Source organism: Pinus tabuliformis, chromosome 4_2, assembly GCF_031772625.1.
Source record: "Pinus tabuliformis cultivar Carrire ecotype Pingquan chromosome 4_2, CPIR1, whole genome shotgun sequence".
In the NCBI taxonomy this organism is placed as follows: Eukaryota; Viridiplantae; Streptophyta; class Pinopsida; order Pinales; family Pinaceae; genus Pinus; species Pinus tabuliformis.
In genome coordinates this window covers 1,108,692,178-1,108,710,403 of record NC_142304.1, presented here as the reverse complement: position 1 = coordinate 1,108,710,403, position 18,226 = coordinate 1,108,692,178, and the positions used below count along the sequence as shown (strand labels likewise).

Below are 18,226 nucleotides of genomic sequence, written 5' to 3'. Positions count from 1 at the left end.
TCGCTAGGTGGGTGAAAGAAACGAGAATATGGAAGGTTTTCATTTTATTTGCAGAGGGTGTTTCTGTTAGTGGGTCAGTTTGGCATGTGACCATCGTTTCTATGTTTAGGGTTTCTTCCTCTTGGGGGTCTAGTGCTCTGAAGCAAGGCACGACCCCTTGTGCCTCAGGTTAGTGTTCTTTCTTATGTTTAGATAGGCTTCTTGGGGTTCCCTCCCAGTTCAAGCTCGTAAACCATTCCAATCTGGTGGTAATGTCACACCAACGAGGGAGACCACATCGTGCGGGTGGCCATCATATCTTAGTAGGTCATCCGACCAACAGTCATAGTTCATCTTCAAGTAATTCAACAGGTGAGGAATGTGAAGGAAAGGTGGCTCGTGCTCTGAATCGTTCCCCAAGACGAGTGGACACTCCAACTTCCTTGGAATCCATTGTAGAGCATCTTAGAGGAATTCAGGAAAACATGAACATTCTCAGAGAGCAGGGGTATGAGGATTGTAACAAACTAGTAGCTTACATGAATGATATTCAGTTCAACCAAAACGAGATGTTTGAACAGTTGGACAATCTCCGCCTGAGCCAACATCAAACCAATGAACGTCTTCGCAATCTAGAAGTGTTGAAATATGGCAACAAGAATATTCCAATTTAACTTTTCCTTGAATTAAATAGTGAATTAAAATCGTATTTAGTCTTAACAGCTACTTGGAAAAGATTAATTAATTTATTTTAAATTAATTAGTTGGAGAAATTCAAGTTAGAAGACTTTCTGAAGCCATGCAAGAGTTATCTCTTAAATTAAGGAGATAAGATTGAGTTATATTTGAGTTGTAATTAGTTAACTCAGTTTACTGAGTTAAGTCCAATTAAATTAATTCCAAACTGTTTGAGGAACTAATAGAGAGTTAACAATAAGTTGATGCATGCATGCACTCAACTAGTGCTACTCCACTTAACTGAAGATTCCCTCATCAAAAACTCATCGATGTCTGTTCTGAGAAAGACCCAGTTGAGATTAAATACAAGGACAGTGTACTATCAGTTTCATGTGTTTTCTTATAAAGAAAACTCATGCATGCAGTCAAGGCATCATTCCTTGAGGATTGCACAGTTCTGACAGTGTGTGAGAGAGTGTTCCACTTGGTAACAGGAGAATCATCCACAAGGAATAGTGCAAAGAAATAGAAACTTGGAGGGCAGAGAGGAAGGCTTGAGAGAAGCCAAGATTTCATTTGAGCATCTGTGAGGATTGTACTGAAAACTGGCTAGCTGTGAGAGCTAAGGCTTTTTATAATTCCTATGTATTTCCACCTTATATGATAATACAATAGTGTGGGGTTTTTAGTTGAGGCTTTCCCCAATGTATTTTCATGTGTATTGTGTGACAGATTCTTCTTCTTTTGGTTATATTGTTTAGCTCAATATTTAAGCTTCCGCAAATTGATAGTAGTAGTAGATTATATTATTCTGCTTTGATTTATATTGCATTGTCGGGTTAACCTACCATCAGATTTTCTACATGGTATCAGAGCTGGATTTGTAGAAATTTTCTATATGGTATCAGAGTTATGAATAGTATACTGAGAAGAGAATTCGAAGTTTGAAGTTTAGGGTTGCAGGTGCAAATCAAATTCATATCATACTTCAAGGTTGGTCAATGGCATTCTATGGCTTGAGACTCGAGTATGCCTTGGAAGGTAGCTTGAGTTACATAGCATGGAAAGATAGAATGGAGGTTGTATTAGAAGACAATGGCTTGAAGGAATTCATTGATCAAGAAATCCCAAAGCCAGCTTCAACTAATGCACAAGAGTTGGCTGAGTGGAAGAAGTGTGTGGCGAAGGCGAGACGGATCATCCTTGAGGGAGTTCGAGACCATATTGTCTCGAGTCTCCATGGGAAGGATACTCCATTTTCAATGTGGAAGACATTGAAGGACCTCTACCAGAACAGTAGTGACTAGAGGAAATTGGCGCTCAAGGATAAGCTTTGAAGAATCAAGATGGAGAAGGGCGATACTATTTCCACATATCTGAACAAGCTCACCACCTACAGAGATGAGCTTGGCAGTGTGGGAATAACTATTGTCGATGATGATATGGTGAGCCTTGCTCTCCTTGGCCTTCCAAAGAGTTGGAATAGCTACCAGGACTCTGTGTATGGAAGGAAGAAACTGTCGGATTGGGAATGACTGTGGTCGGATCTTAGGCAGGGGGAGATCAGGAGGAGCACACGAGATGTTTCTTCATCTAAGAATGATGATGAAGAAAATTTGGCCTTAGCAAGTAAGGCAAGGAAAGGGAAGGGGAAGGCTTCTCATGTCAAATCGAACTCTTCTCATGGAGGTAAGAAGGGTGACATGTCTAAAGTAAGATGCTTTAATTCTCACAATATGGGACATTATGCAACTAATTTCCCATCGAAGAAGTCCAAGAAGGGATCCTCGGAAGGATCAGAAGGGGAGGCATTAGCCTCTCAGTTCGAAATGGACTTTACCATTATCGCATGCATGGTGTCATCGACGATGGGCTGTGTCGGGTATTTTGACAGTGGAGCCTCATTCCACATGACCGGTGATAAAAATTTATTCAGTGCCTTGGAGGAGAAAGACCTCAAGATGCACATAGAGATGGGTGACGACGGAAGGTATAGTGTTTTAGGAGTGGGCACAATTGTTTTTCAAAGGGAGCATGGAGCTCCTCTCACCTTGATAGATGTGATGTATGTACCTGGACTGAAGAAGAACTTGGTATCGGTCATGATGTTGGAGAAAAAAGGCTATGATGTTGTCTTCAGTAAAATAAAGACGTTCCTAAGACACATAGCCATAGGTCAGATCAAGAGGATAGGGATTCAGGTGAAGAATCTCTATAAACTAGAGGTAGATGATTGTGCAGCATTGAGTACGAAAGTAGAATTGGTGTAAAGCCAAGACATTGGCGAGTTGTGGCACAGGCGGTTGGGCCATTTGCATCATGGGGCTTTGAAGATAATGTAGCAGATATCTACAGGACTTCCCAAAGGTAAACTTGAGCAAGTTGACACATGCAAAGGTTGTACCTTGGGAAAGTACACCAAGTCTTCCTTTCATGATTGAGTTAGTCAAGCAGAGGCTATCTTAGAGTGCGTTCATACTGATGTGTGTGGACCATTCTCGACAGCCTCCACAATGAAGTAAAGGTAGTATGTGATTTTCATTGATGACTATTCTCGTAAATGCTGGATTTATTTCATGCAGAAGAAGGACCAAACTTTCACAAAGTTTTGTGAGTTCAAAGCTTTGGTCGAGAAAGAGTCAAGGAAAAAGATCAAGGCCTTGAGAAGCGACAATGGTGGAGAATATGTCTCTCAATAGTTTAAGGACTTCTATGCAGCGAAAGGAATTAAACGAGAGTTGACGGCACCTCATAACCCACAGCAGAATGGAGTGGCCGAAAGGAAGAACAGAACTATTGTAGTGGCAGCACGGGCAATGTTGCATGACCAAGGCCTACCACTTCACTTGTAGGCTGAGGCATGTAACACAACAGTCTATTTGCAGAATAGAAGCCCGCACCGCATACTTGGGATGAAGACACCAGAAGAAGCTTTCTCTGATAAGAGACCAGATTTGGGTCACTTCAGGATCTTTGGCTCATCGGTATATTGCCATGTGACAAAGGATGCACAGAAGAAGCTTGACCCGACAGCAGAGTTGGGGATACTTTTGGGGTACACTGATACACCTCACAACTATCGGGTGTACTTGCATACCAGTTGGAGGATAGTGGTTCGTAGAGATCTCAAGTTTGATGAGCAGAAGGCCATGCGAGTTTCCCTTGAGAGGGAGCTCCAACTACAGGCTGTGGAGGAACTATTGGTTCCTAAGGAGGAGGAGCCTCAGACTGATGCGGAGCAGCCGCATGTAGAGGTTCCAGGAGTGGAGACATCCACTCAAGCAGAGTCTTCCAGAGATGGATGGAAGCGCACAAGAGAAGCTGACAGATTGTTGGAGGATGCGAGAGAGAATGTGGGAGCACCATATTCTCAACGTAGACAGAGGAGGTCACCTGAGAGGTACACTGGATACATGGCCCTTGCTGGGGAATGTGTTGAGACCGAGCCATCTTATTTTGAGGAAGCAGTGCAGCAGCTGATCTGGGTTGATGCTCTGGTGGAGGAGTATGACTCCATAGTTCGTAACAGTTTTTCGGACGTGGTTCCGAGACCGAAGAACAAGTCAGTTGTGAGTTCTCGTTGGCTTTACAAGGTAAGGCAAGTTGCTGATGGTAGTGTGGAGAAGCATAAGGCAAGATTTGTTGCCCATGGCTTTTCACAAGTTGAGAGGATCATGATGTTGCAGTTTATTTCGACAAAGGAGCAAGATGCTAACATTTTGACAAAAGCATTGTCAAAGTGTAAATACGAGTTCCATAGAGACAGGATCGGGGTGGCAGATAATCCCTTTCTTGTTGAGAGGGAGTGTTGAAATATAGCAACAAGAATATTCCAATTTAATTTGTCCTTGAATTAAATTGTGAATTAAAATTGTATTTAGTCTTAACAGCTACTTGGAAAAAATTAATTAATTTATTTTAAATTAATTAGTTGGAGAATTCAAGTTAGAAGTCTTCCTGAAGTCATGCAATAGTTATCCCTTAAATTAAGGAGATAAGATTGAGTTATATTTGAGTTGTAATTAGTTAACTCAGTTTAGTGAGTTAAGTCTAGTTAAATTAGTTCCAAACTGTTTGAGGAACTAATAGAGAGTTAACAGTCAATTGATGCATGCATGCACTCAACTAGTGCTACTCCAATTAACTGAAGATTCCCTCATCGGAAACTCATGCATGTCTATTATGAGAAAGATCTAGTTGAGATTAAATACAAGGACAATGTATTATCAGTTGCATGTGTTTTCTCATAAAGAAAACTCATGCATGCAGTCAAAACATCATTCCTTGAGGATTGCGCAGTTCTGACAGTGTGTGAGAGAGTGTTCCACTTAGTAACAGGAGAATCATCCACAAGGAACAGTGCAAGGAGACAAGAGCTTGGAGGGCAGAGAGGAAGGCTTGAGAGAATCCAAGATTGCCTATGAGCATCTATGAGGATTGTACTGAGAGCTGGCTAGCTACGAAAGCGAAGGCTTTGTACACTTCCTATGTATTTCCACCTTATATGATAATACAATAGTGTGGGGTTTTTAGCTGAGGCTTTCCTCAATGTATTTTCATGTGTATTGTGTGATTGATTCTTATTCTTTTGGTTATATTGTTTAGGTTGATCTTTAAGCTTCTACAAATTGATAGCAGAAGTAGATTATAGTATTCTGCTTTGATTTATATTGCATTATCGAGTTAACATACCATCAAATTTTCTACATGGTATCAGAGCTGGATTTGTAGAAATTTTCTACATGGTATCAGAGTTGTGAACAGTATACTGAGAAGAGAATTCAAAGTTTGAAGTTCAGGGTTGCAGGTGCAAATCCAATTCATATCATACTTCAAGGTTGGCCAATGGCGATCTATGGCTTGAGACTCGAGTATGCCTTAGAAGGTAGCTCGAATTACATAGCATAGAAAGACAGAATGGAGGTTGTATTAGAAGATAATGGCTTGAAGGAATTCATTGATCAAGAAATCCCAAAGCCAGCTTCAACTAATTCACAAGAGTTGGTTGAGTGGAAGAAGTGTGTGGCGAAGGCGAGACGAATCATCCTTGAAGGAGTTCGAGACCATATTGTCTCGAGTCTCCATGGGAAGAATACTCCATTTTCAATGTGGAAGACATTGAAGGACCTTTACCAGAACAGTAGCGACCAGAGGAAATTGGCACTCAAGGATAAGCTTCAAAGAATCAAGATGGACAAGGGCGATACTATTTCCACATATCTGAACGAGCTCACCACCTGCAAAGATGAGCTTGGCAGTGTGGGAATAACTATTGTTGATGATGATATGGTGAACCTCACTCTCCTTGGCCTTCCAAAGAGTTGGAATAGCTACCAGGACTCTGTGTATGGAAGGAAGAAACTGTCGGATTGGGAATGACTGTGGTCGGATCTTAGGCAGGGGGAGATCAGGAGGAGCACACGAGATGTTTCTTCATCCAAGAATGAAGATGAAGAAAATCTAGCCTTAGCAAGTAAGGCAAGGAAAGGGAAGGGGAAGGCTTCCCATTTCAAATCGAATTCTTCTCATGGAGGGAAGAAGGGTGACATGTCTAAAGTAAGATGCTTTAATTGTCACAAGATGGGACATTATGTGACTAATTTCCCATCGAAGAAGTCCAAGAAGGGATCCTCGGAAGGATCAGAAGGTGAGGCATTAGCCTCTCAATTCGAAATGGACTTTACCCTTATCGCATGCATGGTGTCATCAATGATGGGTTGTGTTTGTTATCTTGACAGTGGAGCCTCATTCCACATGACTAGTGATAAAAAATTATTCAGTGCCTTGGAGGAGAAATACCTCAAGATGCACATAAAGATGGGTGACGATGAAAGGTATAGTGTTTCAGGAGTGGGCATGGTTGCTTTTCAAAGGGAGCATGGAGCTCCTCTCACCTTGACAGATGTGATGTATGTGCCTGGATTGAAGAAGAACTTGGTATCGGTCGTGATGTTGGAGGAAAAAGGCTGTGATGTTGTCTTCAGTAAAGGAAAGGCGTTCCTAAGACACATAGCCACGGGTCAGACCAAGAGGATATGGATTCGAGTGAAGAATCTCTATAAACTAGAGGTAGATGATTGTGCAGCATTGAGTATGAAAGTAGAATTGGTGCAAAGCCAAAACATTGGTGAGTTGTGGCACAAGCGGTTGGGTCATTTGCATCATGGGGCTTTGAAGATAATGCACCAGATATCTACAGGACTTCCCAAAGGTAAACTTGAGCAAGTTGACACATGCAAAGGTTATACCTTGGGAAAGTACACCAAGTTTTCCTTTCATGATCGTGATAGTCGAACAGAGGCTATCTTAGAGCGAGTTCATACTGATGTGTGTGGACCATTCTCGACAACATCCACAACGAAGCAAAGGTATTATGTGATTTTCATTGATGACTATTCTCGTAAATGCTGGATTTATTTCATGTAGAAGAAGGACCAAACTTTCACAAAGTTTTGTGAGTTCAAAGCTTTGGTCGAGAAAGAGTCAGGGAAGAAGATCAAGGCCTTGAGAAGCGACAACGGTGGAGAATATGTCTCTTAAGGGTTTAAGGATTTCTGTGCAGCGGAAGGAATTAAACGAGAGTTGACAACACCTCATAACCCACAACAGAATGGGGTGGCCGAAAGGAAGAACATAACTATTGTAGGGCCAGCACGGGCAATGCTGCATGACCAAGGCCTACAACTTCACTTGTGGGTTGAGACATGCAACACAACTGTCTATTTGCAAAATAGAAGCCTGCATCGCATACTTGGGATGAAGACACTAGAGGAAGCTTTCTCCGGTAAGAGACCATATGTGGGTCACTTCAAGATCTTTGGCTCATTGATATATTTCCATGTGACAAAGGATGCACAGAAGAAGCTTGAGCTGACAATATATTTAGGGATACTTGTGGGGTACACTGATACACCTCACAACTATTGGGTGTACTTGCCTACCAGTCGGAGGACAGTGGTTCGCAAAGATCTCAAGTTTGATGAGCAGAAGGCCATGCAAGTTTCCCTTGAGAGGGAGCTCCAACTACAGGCTGTGGAGGAACTCTTGGTTCCTAAGGAGGAGGAGCCTCAAACTAATGCAGAGTATTCGCATGTAGAGGTTCTAGGAGTGGAGACATCCACTCAAGAAGAGTCTTCTAGAGATGGACGGAAGCGCACAAGAGAAGCTGACAGATTGTTGGAGGATGCAAGAGAGAATGTGGGAGCACCATCTTCTCAGCGCAAACATAGGAGGTCTCCTAAGAGGTACACTAGATACATGGCCCTTGCTGGGGAATGTGTTGAGACCGAGCCATCTTCCTTTAAGGAAGCATTGCAGCATCTAATTTGGATTGATGCTATGGTGGAGGAGTATGACTCCATAGTTCGTAACAGTGCTTGGGACGTAGTTCCGAGACTAGAGAACAAGTCAGTTGTGAGTTCTCGTTGGCTTTAGAAGGCAAAATAAGCTGCTGATGGTAGTGTGGAGAAGCATAAGGCAATATTTGTAGCCCGTTGCTTTTCACAGGTCGAGAGGATCATGTTGTTGCAATATATTTCGACAAAGGAGCAAGATGCTGAGATTTTGACAAAGGCATTGTCAAAGTGTAAATTCGAGCTCCATAGAGACAGGATCAGGGTGGCAAATAATCCCTTTCTTGTTGAGAGGGAGTGTTGAAATATGGTAACAAGAATATTCCAATTTAATTTGTCCTTGAATTAAATTGTGAATTAAAATTGTATTTAGTCTTAACAACTACTAGGAAAAGATTAATTAATTTATTTTAAATTAATTAGTTGGAGAAATTCAAGTTAGAAGTCTTTCTGAAGTCATGCAAGAGTTATCCCTTAAATTAAGGAGATAAGATTGAGTTATATTTGAGTTGTAATTAGTTAACTTGGTTTACTGAGTTAAGTCTAGTTAAATTAGTTCCAAACTGTTTGAGAAACTAATAGAGAGTTAACAGTCAATTGATGCATACATGCACTCAACTAGTGCTACTCTAATTAACTAAAGATTCCCTCATCAGAAACTCATGCATGTCTATTCTGAGAAAGACCCAGTTGAGATTAAAGACAAGGATAGTGTACTATCAGTTGCATGTGTTTTCTCATAAAGAAAACTCATGCATGTAGTCAATGCATCATTCCTTGAGGATTGCGCAATTCTGACAGTGTGTGAGAGAGTGTTCCACTTGGTAACAGGAGAATCATCCACAAGGAACAACGTAAGGAAATAGGAGCTTGGAAAGCAAAAAGGAAGGCTTGAGAGAAGCCAAGATTGCCTGTGAGCATCTATGAGGATTGTACTGAGAGCTGGCTAGATATGAGAGCTAAGGCTTTGTATAATTCCTATGTATTTCCACCTTGTATGATAATACAATAGTGTGGGGTTTTTAGCTGAGGCTTTCCCCAAAGTATTTTCATGTGTATTGTGCGATTGATTCTTCTTCTGGTTATATTGTTCAGCTCGATTTTTAAGCTTCTGCAAATTGATAGTGAAGTAGGTTATAGTATTCTTCTTTGATTTATATTGCATTATCGGGTTAACCTACCATCAGATTTTCTACAAGAAGCCTAAGTTGAACACATCAATTTCCACATGCATGAACGTGCTAGATTTCTTTTTGCACCTCCCGTAGTTCCTCCCCAACCTCCTCCTCGATATGTTTTTGTTAGTATGTTTGATCCTTTTGTCTCCTTTTTGTGTTGTGAGGCTCTTCAGCATGGCAGAATTAATGATTGTATGGGTCTATGGCCAAATTTGGCTTCCCTTGCCAACAAGCCTGGGTGGAATGAGGCTTGTGGGGTTGTAGAGATACATTTTGTATTATCTATTTTCATGAGAATATAATAGAAGAAGTTTGACTAACAAAAAAAAACATCCAGGCATCAATAGAACTTCTGTTGGGAAAACAAGGGAAGCATAATGATCTACGTTATTGATACTTTTTCTCGTGTGTTATTGGGAAAAAAATAAGTGAGTCTCCTTTGGTTGCTAGTAGTTCGTGATAGTTTGTATAATATCAAGCCAATCAATCTAAGTGGTTAGATGAGGTTGGGAGCATTGGAACCTATGAGAGTGAATACATTACACGAACTCTTGGCTTGGTTTAAGAGCTCCATAACTAGAGGTTCTACATAATTGTGGCTAGAGTGGGTAGAGTTCTTATACAGTGTCAAACTCTTAAAGGTGTTGTTAGTGATAGAGATCTATCCACTAGTTAGTTAGACTATGGTACTATGGATGTAGTTGTGTTTTTTGACTTGTGTCTCTATGTTGGGTGTGGGTATATGTTTTTTCTAGTTGGGTCTTCTTTAGTTGAGTGTACTTTAATTTTTCTTCATTAAGTTGAGGCCTTGCCTGGGGAACATCACCAACATATTTGGTTTTATGTTAGTTGCGAAAAAAGGGAACCTTCGATGTGTTTTTCCCAATGGTTTCATGCTTGGAAGTTAAAGCTTGGTTTTAATTGAATGTTTCTTTTCATTCAATAATTGAAAAAATTAATTAAAGTTAACTATTATGGTATTTGTTTTCTACTGCTGAATAGTTGTTACATAATGTTATCATGTTATTGTTATGAAACCGAATAACAAAAAATGGATATTAAATGCTATGTACATCATTTTTCCTAGATTGTTTGAATTGCATATTCCCTAGTAACAACTCACCTAGCTTACCTATGTTGAGTTGGATTATTACAATTTTATTTTGATTAATCATTAAATAATGGTAATTTCTAATCATTTTTATCAATAATTGTTAGCAAAATGACTTCAAACATTATTGTAATATATTAAGGAAAATTTTCTAAAATATACTCTTTTTAAAAATATAATATGAAAAACATTCCACGCTAACCCAAATAATATGCACCTTAATTGGTGATTTATAATTAATTTTATTTAATTTAGAGGTAAAAAGTAAGAAGCATAAGGTGATAGAGATTTGAAAATATGAGAAAAAGGGAAATAAGGAAAGTCAAAATCTAATAATATAGCAAGTTCAAACATAATAAGGATTTCGAATGGGTAAAGATAACAAAAGTGCAGATATATAAACATTTTAATATGAAAAACAGTTGTAATTATTTTTGAAGGATTAATATTGTAAATAATGTTTTTAATTATAAGTATGAATTTTAGGTATGAGAGTAACAAAAGCAAACATAAACTTCGATAAACTAAAAGAAATATTAACTTCCTAATAAGTTGAAAACTAATATTTATAATAAATCAACTTACTTTAAAACAATGTTAAAGTTTCACATAATCTCAAGTAGTAAGGGACATTGCATACCAACAAACACTATTATAAGTAATTGCAAGTAAAAATACCAACATTAAAAAGTATCACAATTTCAAGAATGAAGTTGTAATACTAAAACCATAATTACACTAAGCACATTGAATAACAAATAAAGCACATCCATGACTTGGTACTTCTACAGATATTTTATCTCTTAGTATTCCAAGTCCTTGACCACTCCAAACATCATAATATGCACATCTTTTTGTAGATAAGGAATGAGGATTCATGTCTTCATTCTCAGCCTTGACATTAATTTTACTAAGCACCTTGATCATGTCCTTCACTGCTACAGAGATTCTTGATGTCACAGGGCTTAAGTTGAAGAAAGAAATATAGGTTTGACCTAAATATGCAACATTCCGAATGAAAAGAAGAAAATATCAATGATGGTATCATTAAAAGTTGATAATAAAAGTAGAAGTTCTAATCTATATTTCTTGCTAAATAAGAAAATGAGAATACTTAATTCTCATATAGCTAGTGCAATATATTCATGAAAATGATAACTTATTGAGTAATCATTACTAATTATAAAATGATTTACTAGTAGAGGGAGAGGACTGAAAAGATAGTCTAATAAATTCTAAAAATGGAAGGAATATAAACAACAAGAATATCAAAATAAGATATTAAGTTGGTGTATTTAGTGATTCAATGAAGGCATTCTAAAAGTCCTATAAAGATGGAAGGAATATAAACAACAAGAATATCAAAATAAGATATTAAGTTGGTGTATTTAGTGATTCAGTGAAGGCATTCTAAAAGTCCTATAAAAATGGAAGGAATATAAACAACAAGAATATTAAAACAAGATATTAAGTTGGTGTATTTAGTGATTCAATGAAGACATTATAAAAGTCCTATAGATATTATAGTTTCATTATTTGCTAGATTAAGTAAAAAAAAATTAAGATTAATTTTACTAAATTTTTTCGCAAAATAATATAAGTAATTTAAATAAAATCTTGCATCAACAAACCTTTCTTAGAGCCATTTGCTATCCAAGCTCGAGCATCATTTCCTTCAAGTACTTGTACCTATATGATCAATTGATTTATATTAGTGTTTCATTAAGAAAAAACATCAAATATTTATTAAGATCTATACATTAGGAGATAATATTATTTACACTCCAAATTGAAACAACCTTCAATTCAAGTCACACTTCACAAAGACCACTATCTCCATGGAAGGGGGGGACATCAACTATAAATACAATATGAAACGCACCTCCATGTTTTTGGTACTATATGCATTGATATCTAGTACGGTAGGGTTTGTAATAATTTCCATTGTTTTAATGTCAATGTTTCTCAAATCACCTCCAAACATAAGTGGAGATTTTGCCATAGCCCATAATGCCATCTGTTATAGTAATGACAAAATATTAAACTTTGAACTTCACAAGTGTATATGTGAATTATTATGTTCCTCAACATCGTCAATAAGATGTGAAACAAACCTGAGCCTTTTGTTCATTGAAAGTCAAATTACTAGTTCGATATGGACCTTCATTTGCACCTAAAAACAAGAAGAATATTTTAGTCATATCAAACTTTTTATACTTCATATATATCTATAAAGAAATATATATTTAACTTTTAGAACTAATCTACACCTCAACTTTAATTGAACTAATAATAGGGATAGTAAATTCTAAATTCAATATTCATTTTAACCAACAAAAAAAAACCATTAAAAAATATTACTAAAAAATTACAACACTTAAATTTCATATATATATATATATATGGATGGATAATCTTTATAATTCTTAAAATGTTATGTATCAACATTTAACCATATTTTTGTAAACAATTATATTTACAAGGATCACATAGATTTTTGTTAATTTAAAATTTTTACAAAAAGAATTATAGAGATTATTTATTCTTTTTACATATATAATAAGAGTTACAATTACTCTCAAATTTTCCATGATTAAAAATAGTGCATATGACATTTAAATGTAAAGCATATTTACCTACAGATGACAAACGTCCAAATGGAAGCATGTCTAAATCTGGCCATGACTTCCCTAATAAGCCTGGACCTCCTATTAAACCACGCTTTGCAAATTTCCTACATATATTTAGCAAAATGAAAAAGCATTAAACAAGCATATATCATAATACAAAAATAATGTATCATCAACATAAAATGAGATTATCAAACCAAAATGTTCAATAATTATATCACCTTGACACATTAAAGTGTGATTGTACATCCATCCATGTATCCCAATCATCACCTGTCACTCGATACATGTTGACTAATGCACTTACTTCCTTAGCCATGTTCACTGTGACATGTGTCCCCGGTGAAATAGAGTACAATATTGGGCGCTCAATGTCTTTTAAGATCTGAAAAACAAAAAATATGATACTTTCAAATTGATTTCTCTTTGAAATACTTTATTGATAACCAATGCAATAAGGAGTATAAGTCACTAAGTATTAATGTGAAATGAAATATCAACATAAGGATATGTGATTGTAATAATAACTTATAATATAAGACATATATAAACCACAACATAAAATATAAAATATACATTTTAAATTAATATTTTCTTAATAATTTTGATGATATCTTAAGAATTTTCAAAAATAAACTTGCCATAAAATATATATAAGGATGAATAGAGTAGAATAATTAATAAATGTAAATTTGTCCATTAAATGGAGCTTGAGTCCGCTAGAAGAAATATTATTATTCTTTCCCAAATTTAATTCCAACATGTGACATGTTGAACTCATAATTACATGTACTTATAGTAATAATTTGTAATACCTAAAAAAAAAATTCATACAAAATAACACTAAAAAAACAAAAAAAACCAAACCTTAACTTTTTAGGCAATTAAATGTGTTTAAAAAACCTTAACTTATATTTAAGGATATGTGATTGTAATAATAACTTATAATATAAGACATATATAAACTATTACATAAAATACAAAATATACATTTTAAATTAATATTTTCTCAATAACTTTGATAATATCTTAAGAATTTTCAAAAATAAACTTGCCATAAAATATATATAAGGATGAGTACAGTAGAATAATTAATAAATGTAAATTTGTCCATTAAATGAAGCTTGAGTCCGCTAGAAGAAATATTATTATTCTTTCCCAAATTTAATTCCTACATATGACATGTTGAACTCATAATTACATGTACTTATAGTAATAATTTGTAATACTTAATATATAAAAACAAAAAATTTTAAAAAATTCATACAAATTAACACTAAAAAAACAAAAAACAAAAAACCCACCTTAACTTTTAAAACAAAAAATTTTAAAAAATTTATACAAAATAATACTAAAAAAACAAAAACAAAAAACCCACCTTAACTTTTTAGACAATTAAATGTGTTTAAAAAACCTTACATTGAATTATTTTCATTATGAAATAAAATTACACTAATATTATTTTTATAATTCTTTAAATAATTTTTTCAAACATATCACTTTTATTATATATAATATTACACTCTTTAACTAGATAAAAATATTTAGAAAATATTCTATTTTTGAATATAACTTTTTTTCCAACAGAACTATAATAGAAAAATGTTCGCGATAGATATATATAAAGGTACCTGAGAGACCGTTGCTATCTCATTTATGTTTAAATCATCCCCAAATACGCAATCATGCTTCACTGCACCCATGTGAAAACAAGCATGCCATTATAGAATGTTAGTACCGAAATGATTATAAACAGAAGAATGAAAGGACAATAATATAAGAACATGGATAGGACATTCACACATATTCATGTTATCACAGGTTATATCGAGGTAGTTCTTATTTTATAGAGTATAACAATATTAACGTGGTTTGACATGAGGTCGATATAAGACGATACAACATGTCGCGGCATTGATGAGAGAGAAAAAAAATAGTGGCGTGTTGTATCGTCTTATATCGGTCCCATGTCAGACCGTATCAATATTGCTATGGTCTGTGAAATAGGAACTGCAATGATATTTTTGAGCTGTTTTATATTTATATATATAGAAAACATTAACAAAACGATAATAAATATATGATTTGTTAATGGGTATTAAATGACTGAGGCTATATATACTCACTGTTAAATGATGGATGTATATAGCCTAACGCACATTGACAAATTACTTATTTTCCACCCAAAAAACTTGTCCCATTGATAAATACAAAATACATAAATTGGTAGTTGTTAATTTCAAAATATGAAGTGCACTAATCAGTGGTACTGCAAAGTGCACTGATTGTTAGAAGATTGATTTAAAAATATCTCTTGTTAGGAAGGATTTTTAAGGAGATGTACGAAGTTTTGACTTTTTGACAAGGAAATATTCGCTATTAGTATCAATATAACTAGTATTACTCAGTTCACATGCCCTTTTTAATGTCTTTAGTACTGTGATCTAAGTTGCATGGTACCACTTTGATAAAAAGAAAATAAGTGAGCATAAGAAACACTCCAGCAATAACCAGAGATAGAAAACCTCACCAAAATCAACACCCCATTCAGCATATTGTAGCAATAACCAGAGATAGAAAACCTCACCAAAATCAACACCCCATTCAGCATATTGTTGATACAGTGACTTCAGGAATGCCTGACTAGCTCCTAATCTGGTGTCAACACTCATAAAACCTCTAGACATCCATTTACAAGCCTCGTTTTTCAGACCTATATCTCTAGCTCGCCAAATCCTACCATTCTCTTGGTATGGGAGGCCCTGCAAAAAGAGTTGCAGTAAGTTAGGCCATGAGCATAATATGCAAGGTATAAATTCAAAATATTTTTACATTCACTCAACTAAAGTAGTCTAAATTAATCTAAATGACAAATTGCTAGCTAATCATGTAACTTACATTTGATCCCATGATTGGAGTATTGGCACTGAATGCTTGGGTGCTAATACCACGCATTACATGAATACCAAACTGGAGACCCATTTTGTGAACAATTTCTGCAACACTCTTGAAACCTTGGCCTCCCTTGGAAGATGGCCATCTCTTAGGGTCTGGAATGGGTCTTCCCCATTCATCTATTACATCAAATCCCAAAGAATCTGTATATGCTCCTGGCTCCAATTTTCTGTACCATAAATAATCAACAACAACATACTGGGACATCCCTACAGTCAGTGAGTGCATCTCTCATGCAAGTTATTACTAAGCTATTTATGCAATGACATTTTTGGATTTCCTTTCACACATGCATTTGCTGATATATGTGCATGCCAGAGTCTATATCTAGAGCCACACAAATGCATTCATAGAGATACGAAAGAAGCATGTATATATGTATTTGTTTGAATTATAAACCTATATAACCATACATATGCACATATATGGACAGAGTGAAATTGATTACAGAAAGAGTGAAAAATGGACAGAGTGAAATTGATTACAGAAAGAGTGAAAAATGTCTGAGGCTGCCTATTCCTTGAGTCTAATCAATACAGACTAGAGCATGCCTCCAGAAACTGAACTTAGATGGATGGGATAACAAGCCACAATCCAACCACTCTAACTAAAAACTATTAACAACAAATATAAAATTTATAACTAAAAGTGCATAAATGTATAAATGTATAAGAGGGTACTCTTATAGGCTACCTTGTATCCGTGTTGTAGAAGTTTATGGGAAACAACCCTTGCATTGTCTAGAAATTGCTCTTCAGTGATGGTCCATGAGAATGAATCATAAGAATTCCATCCTCTGGGTGGAATGCTTGCATGGACAGCTTGTTCTGCTCCCTGCCCTTGTCTGGGTAACAAAGACAACTCAGGTGTAATTAATGTTCATATAAGACCATTCTGTTCCCTATTGCTTGTTTTGTGCAAGTAGATGCTCTTTGTAATCAATGAAATCTAGGTGATTTATTTCACAGCAACTATTTGTTTTGTGCAAGTAGTTATTCTTTCTAATCAATGAAATCTTATTTGACAGCGAGTATCCATTGTAATTTTAACACTGTATTCTTGGAAGAACAGCCTGCAAATATATATGCAGAATTTATATATATATAGATACAAGGTTTAGTGGTTCAAAGTGGGTGTCCTGGGATAATAACTTAGCTTCAAACCTTCGAGGGCAGAACTCTAATCACGAAAGAGATGGGTTCTCCCTCCTTACACAAGCAGAACTCTAATCATGAGAAAGATGAGTTTTCAATCCTTACACAAGCAAAAACAGCAAAGACAGATCTACAAGCGGGACAGGACTAATAGATTGGAACCCAATACTTACACAAGAAAAAACAACGGAGACAGTACCATAAGCAGGAGTAATGATCTGTTTTTCCATGAATGTCCAGTCATTGCTACAAAACACCTATTGAAATCCTGAAACTCGAAAACAGCCTTCAAACACACCGGCATTGAGCTCCCAGAGGCCTGCAAGACACCCACTAGAGGGTTAGAAAGATATACCTTTAATATCTGGTTGGGCAGATGAGAATAAGCTCACAGTTCTTGATCAGTACATAATGATCCGAAAACAGTAAAATACAGATATATTCACCAGATTTGATCCAAAAAGCCAACAAAATGTACTGAGCGCAAAAGTTTTGGGGAAATGAGAGGACACCCAAGTGTTCAATGTGGTCATTAAGGCATAATACTTCAATGGTGGAACCAAAGATTACCAATAAACAGAGGAAAACAGGAATAGCAAGTTTGTCTCTCTCTATAGTATTTGTTTATCAGATTGTTACAATGTAGAAAGGTCAGAGTCAAATCTAGGAGGATGAGGACTAAGAACCACTGATTCTAATGGCGAGCAGCCTAGTTTAGGCTGCTCTACTGGGACCACATAAATGTCTAATTGAGCCTAATGGATAGAATGCCTCTCTGGGTTTCTGATTCTACAATCTATCAATCTATAATAATGCCAAATGCTGCATTTGAAAACAACTTTAAATCACAGAATTGAAATGCAAAGGCATTATTTTACTGTTATCCCTACTTGGCTAGAATGTCCTCTCTTGATCTCTGATTCTTCAATCCATAAGAGCACGAAGGATAATGAACACCCACGAGCTCATATCTGTCCATTTATACTGTAAAATTGTACAACTATTAAGATGGTAGAGGATTATTAGTTAAATAATGACATATCTAGTAATTAATTCTATATTTTCGTTTATGTAAATTGTCAGAGGCGGACAGGCACCTGAAAAAGCTTACAGCTATCTGTGTAGCCTATTGAAAACGGCGTTGTCTAATCATTTGAAAGAAAAAAAATTAGGGTAGCTTAAAAATGAA

General features: G+C 36.0%; 1 protein-coding gene across 3 annotated transcripts; it reads right to left on the bottom strand.

The window, feature by feature from the left end:
- Nucleotides 1–10,920: 10,920 nt before the first annotated feature.
- Nucleotides 10,921–18,009, bottom strand: LOC149173550 (uncharacterized). Of its 3 annotated transcripts, none has more exons than XM_089427955.1 (12): nucleotides 17,928–18,009; nucleotides 17,211–17,356; nucleotides 16,577–16,727; nucleotides 15,827–16,081; nucleotides 15,516–15,690; nucleotides 14,560–14,621; nucleotides 13,150–13,313; nucleotides 12,935–13,032; nucleotides 12,413–12,471; nucleotides 12,181–12,315; nucleotides 11,930–11,987; nucleotides 10,921–11,293 (listed from the first exon to the last, which is right to left on the bottom strand). In XM_089427955.1, exons 2-12 carry the CDS (start codon nucleotides 17,339–17,341, stop codon nucleotides 11,037–11,039), a joined length of 1,545 nt encoding a protein of 514 aa, XP_089284081.1. In that variant the 5' UTR covers nucleotides 17,342–17,356; nucleotides 17,928–18,009; the 3' UTR covers nucleotides 10,921–11,036. The 3 variants fall into 3 exon arrangements, with proteins under 3 accessions (XP_089284081.1, XP_089284080.1, XP_089284082.1); XM_089427954.1 differs by lacking the exon at nucleotides 17,928–18,009 and adding an exon at nucleotides 17,484–17,897; XM_089427956.1 differs by lacking the exons at nucleotides 12,181–12,315; nucleotides 17,928–18,009 and adding an exon at nucleotides 17,484–17,900.
- Between the last annotated feature and the right edge of the window lie 217 nt (nucleotides 18,010–18,226).

Bases quoted from the DNA above. Each gene is read 5' to 3' on its own strand.
- LOC149173550 (XM_089427954.1), bottom strand. From the start codon at position 17,570: ATGACCACATTGAACACTTGGGTGTCCTCTCATTTCCCCAAAACTTTT. The intron at 15,691-15,826 runs GTAAGTTACATG...CTCTTTTTGCAG, and splicing joins CTCCAATCATGGGATCAAAT to GGCCTCCCATACCAAGAGAA. The intron at 14,622-15,515 runs GTGAGGTTTTCT...ACATGGGTGCAG, and splicing joins TGAATGGGGTGTTGATTTTG to TGAAGCATGATTGCGTATTT.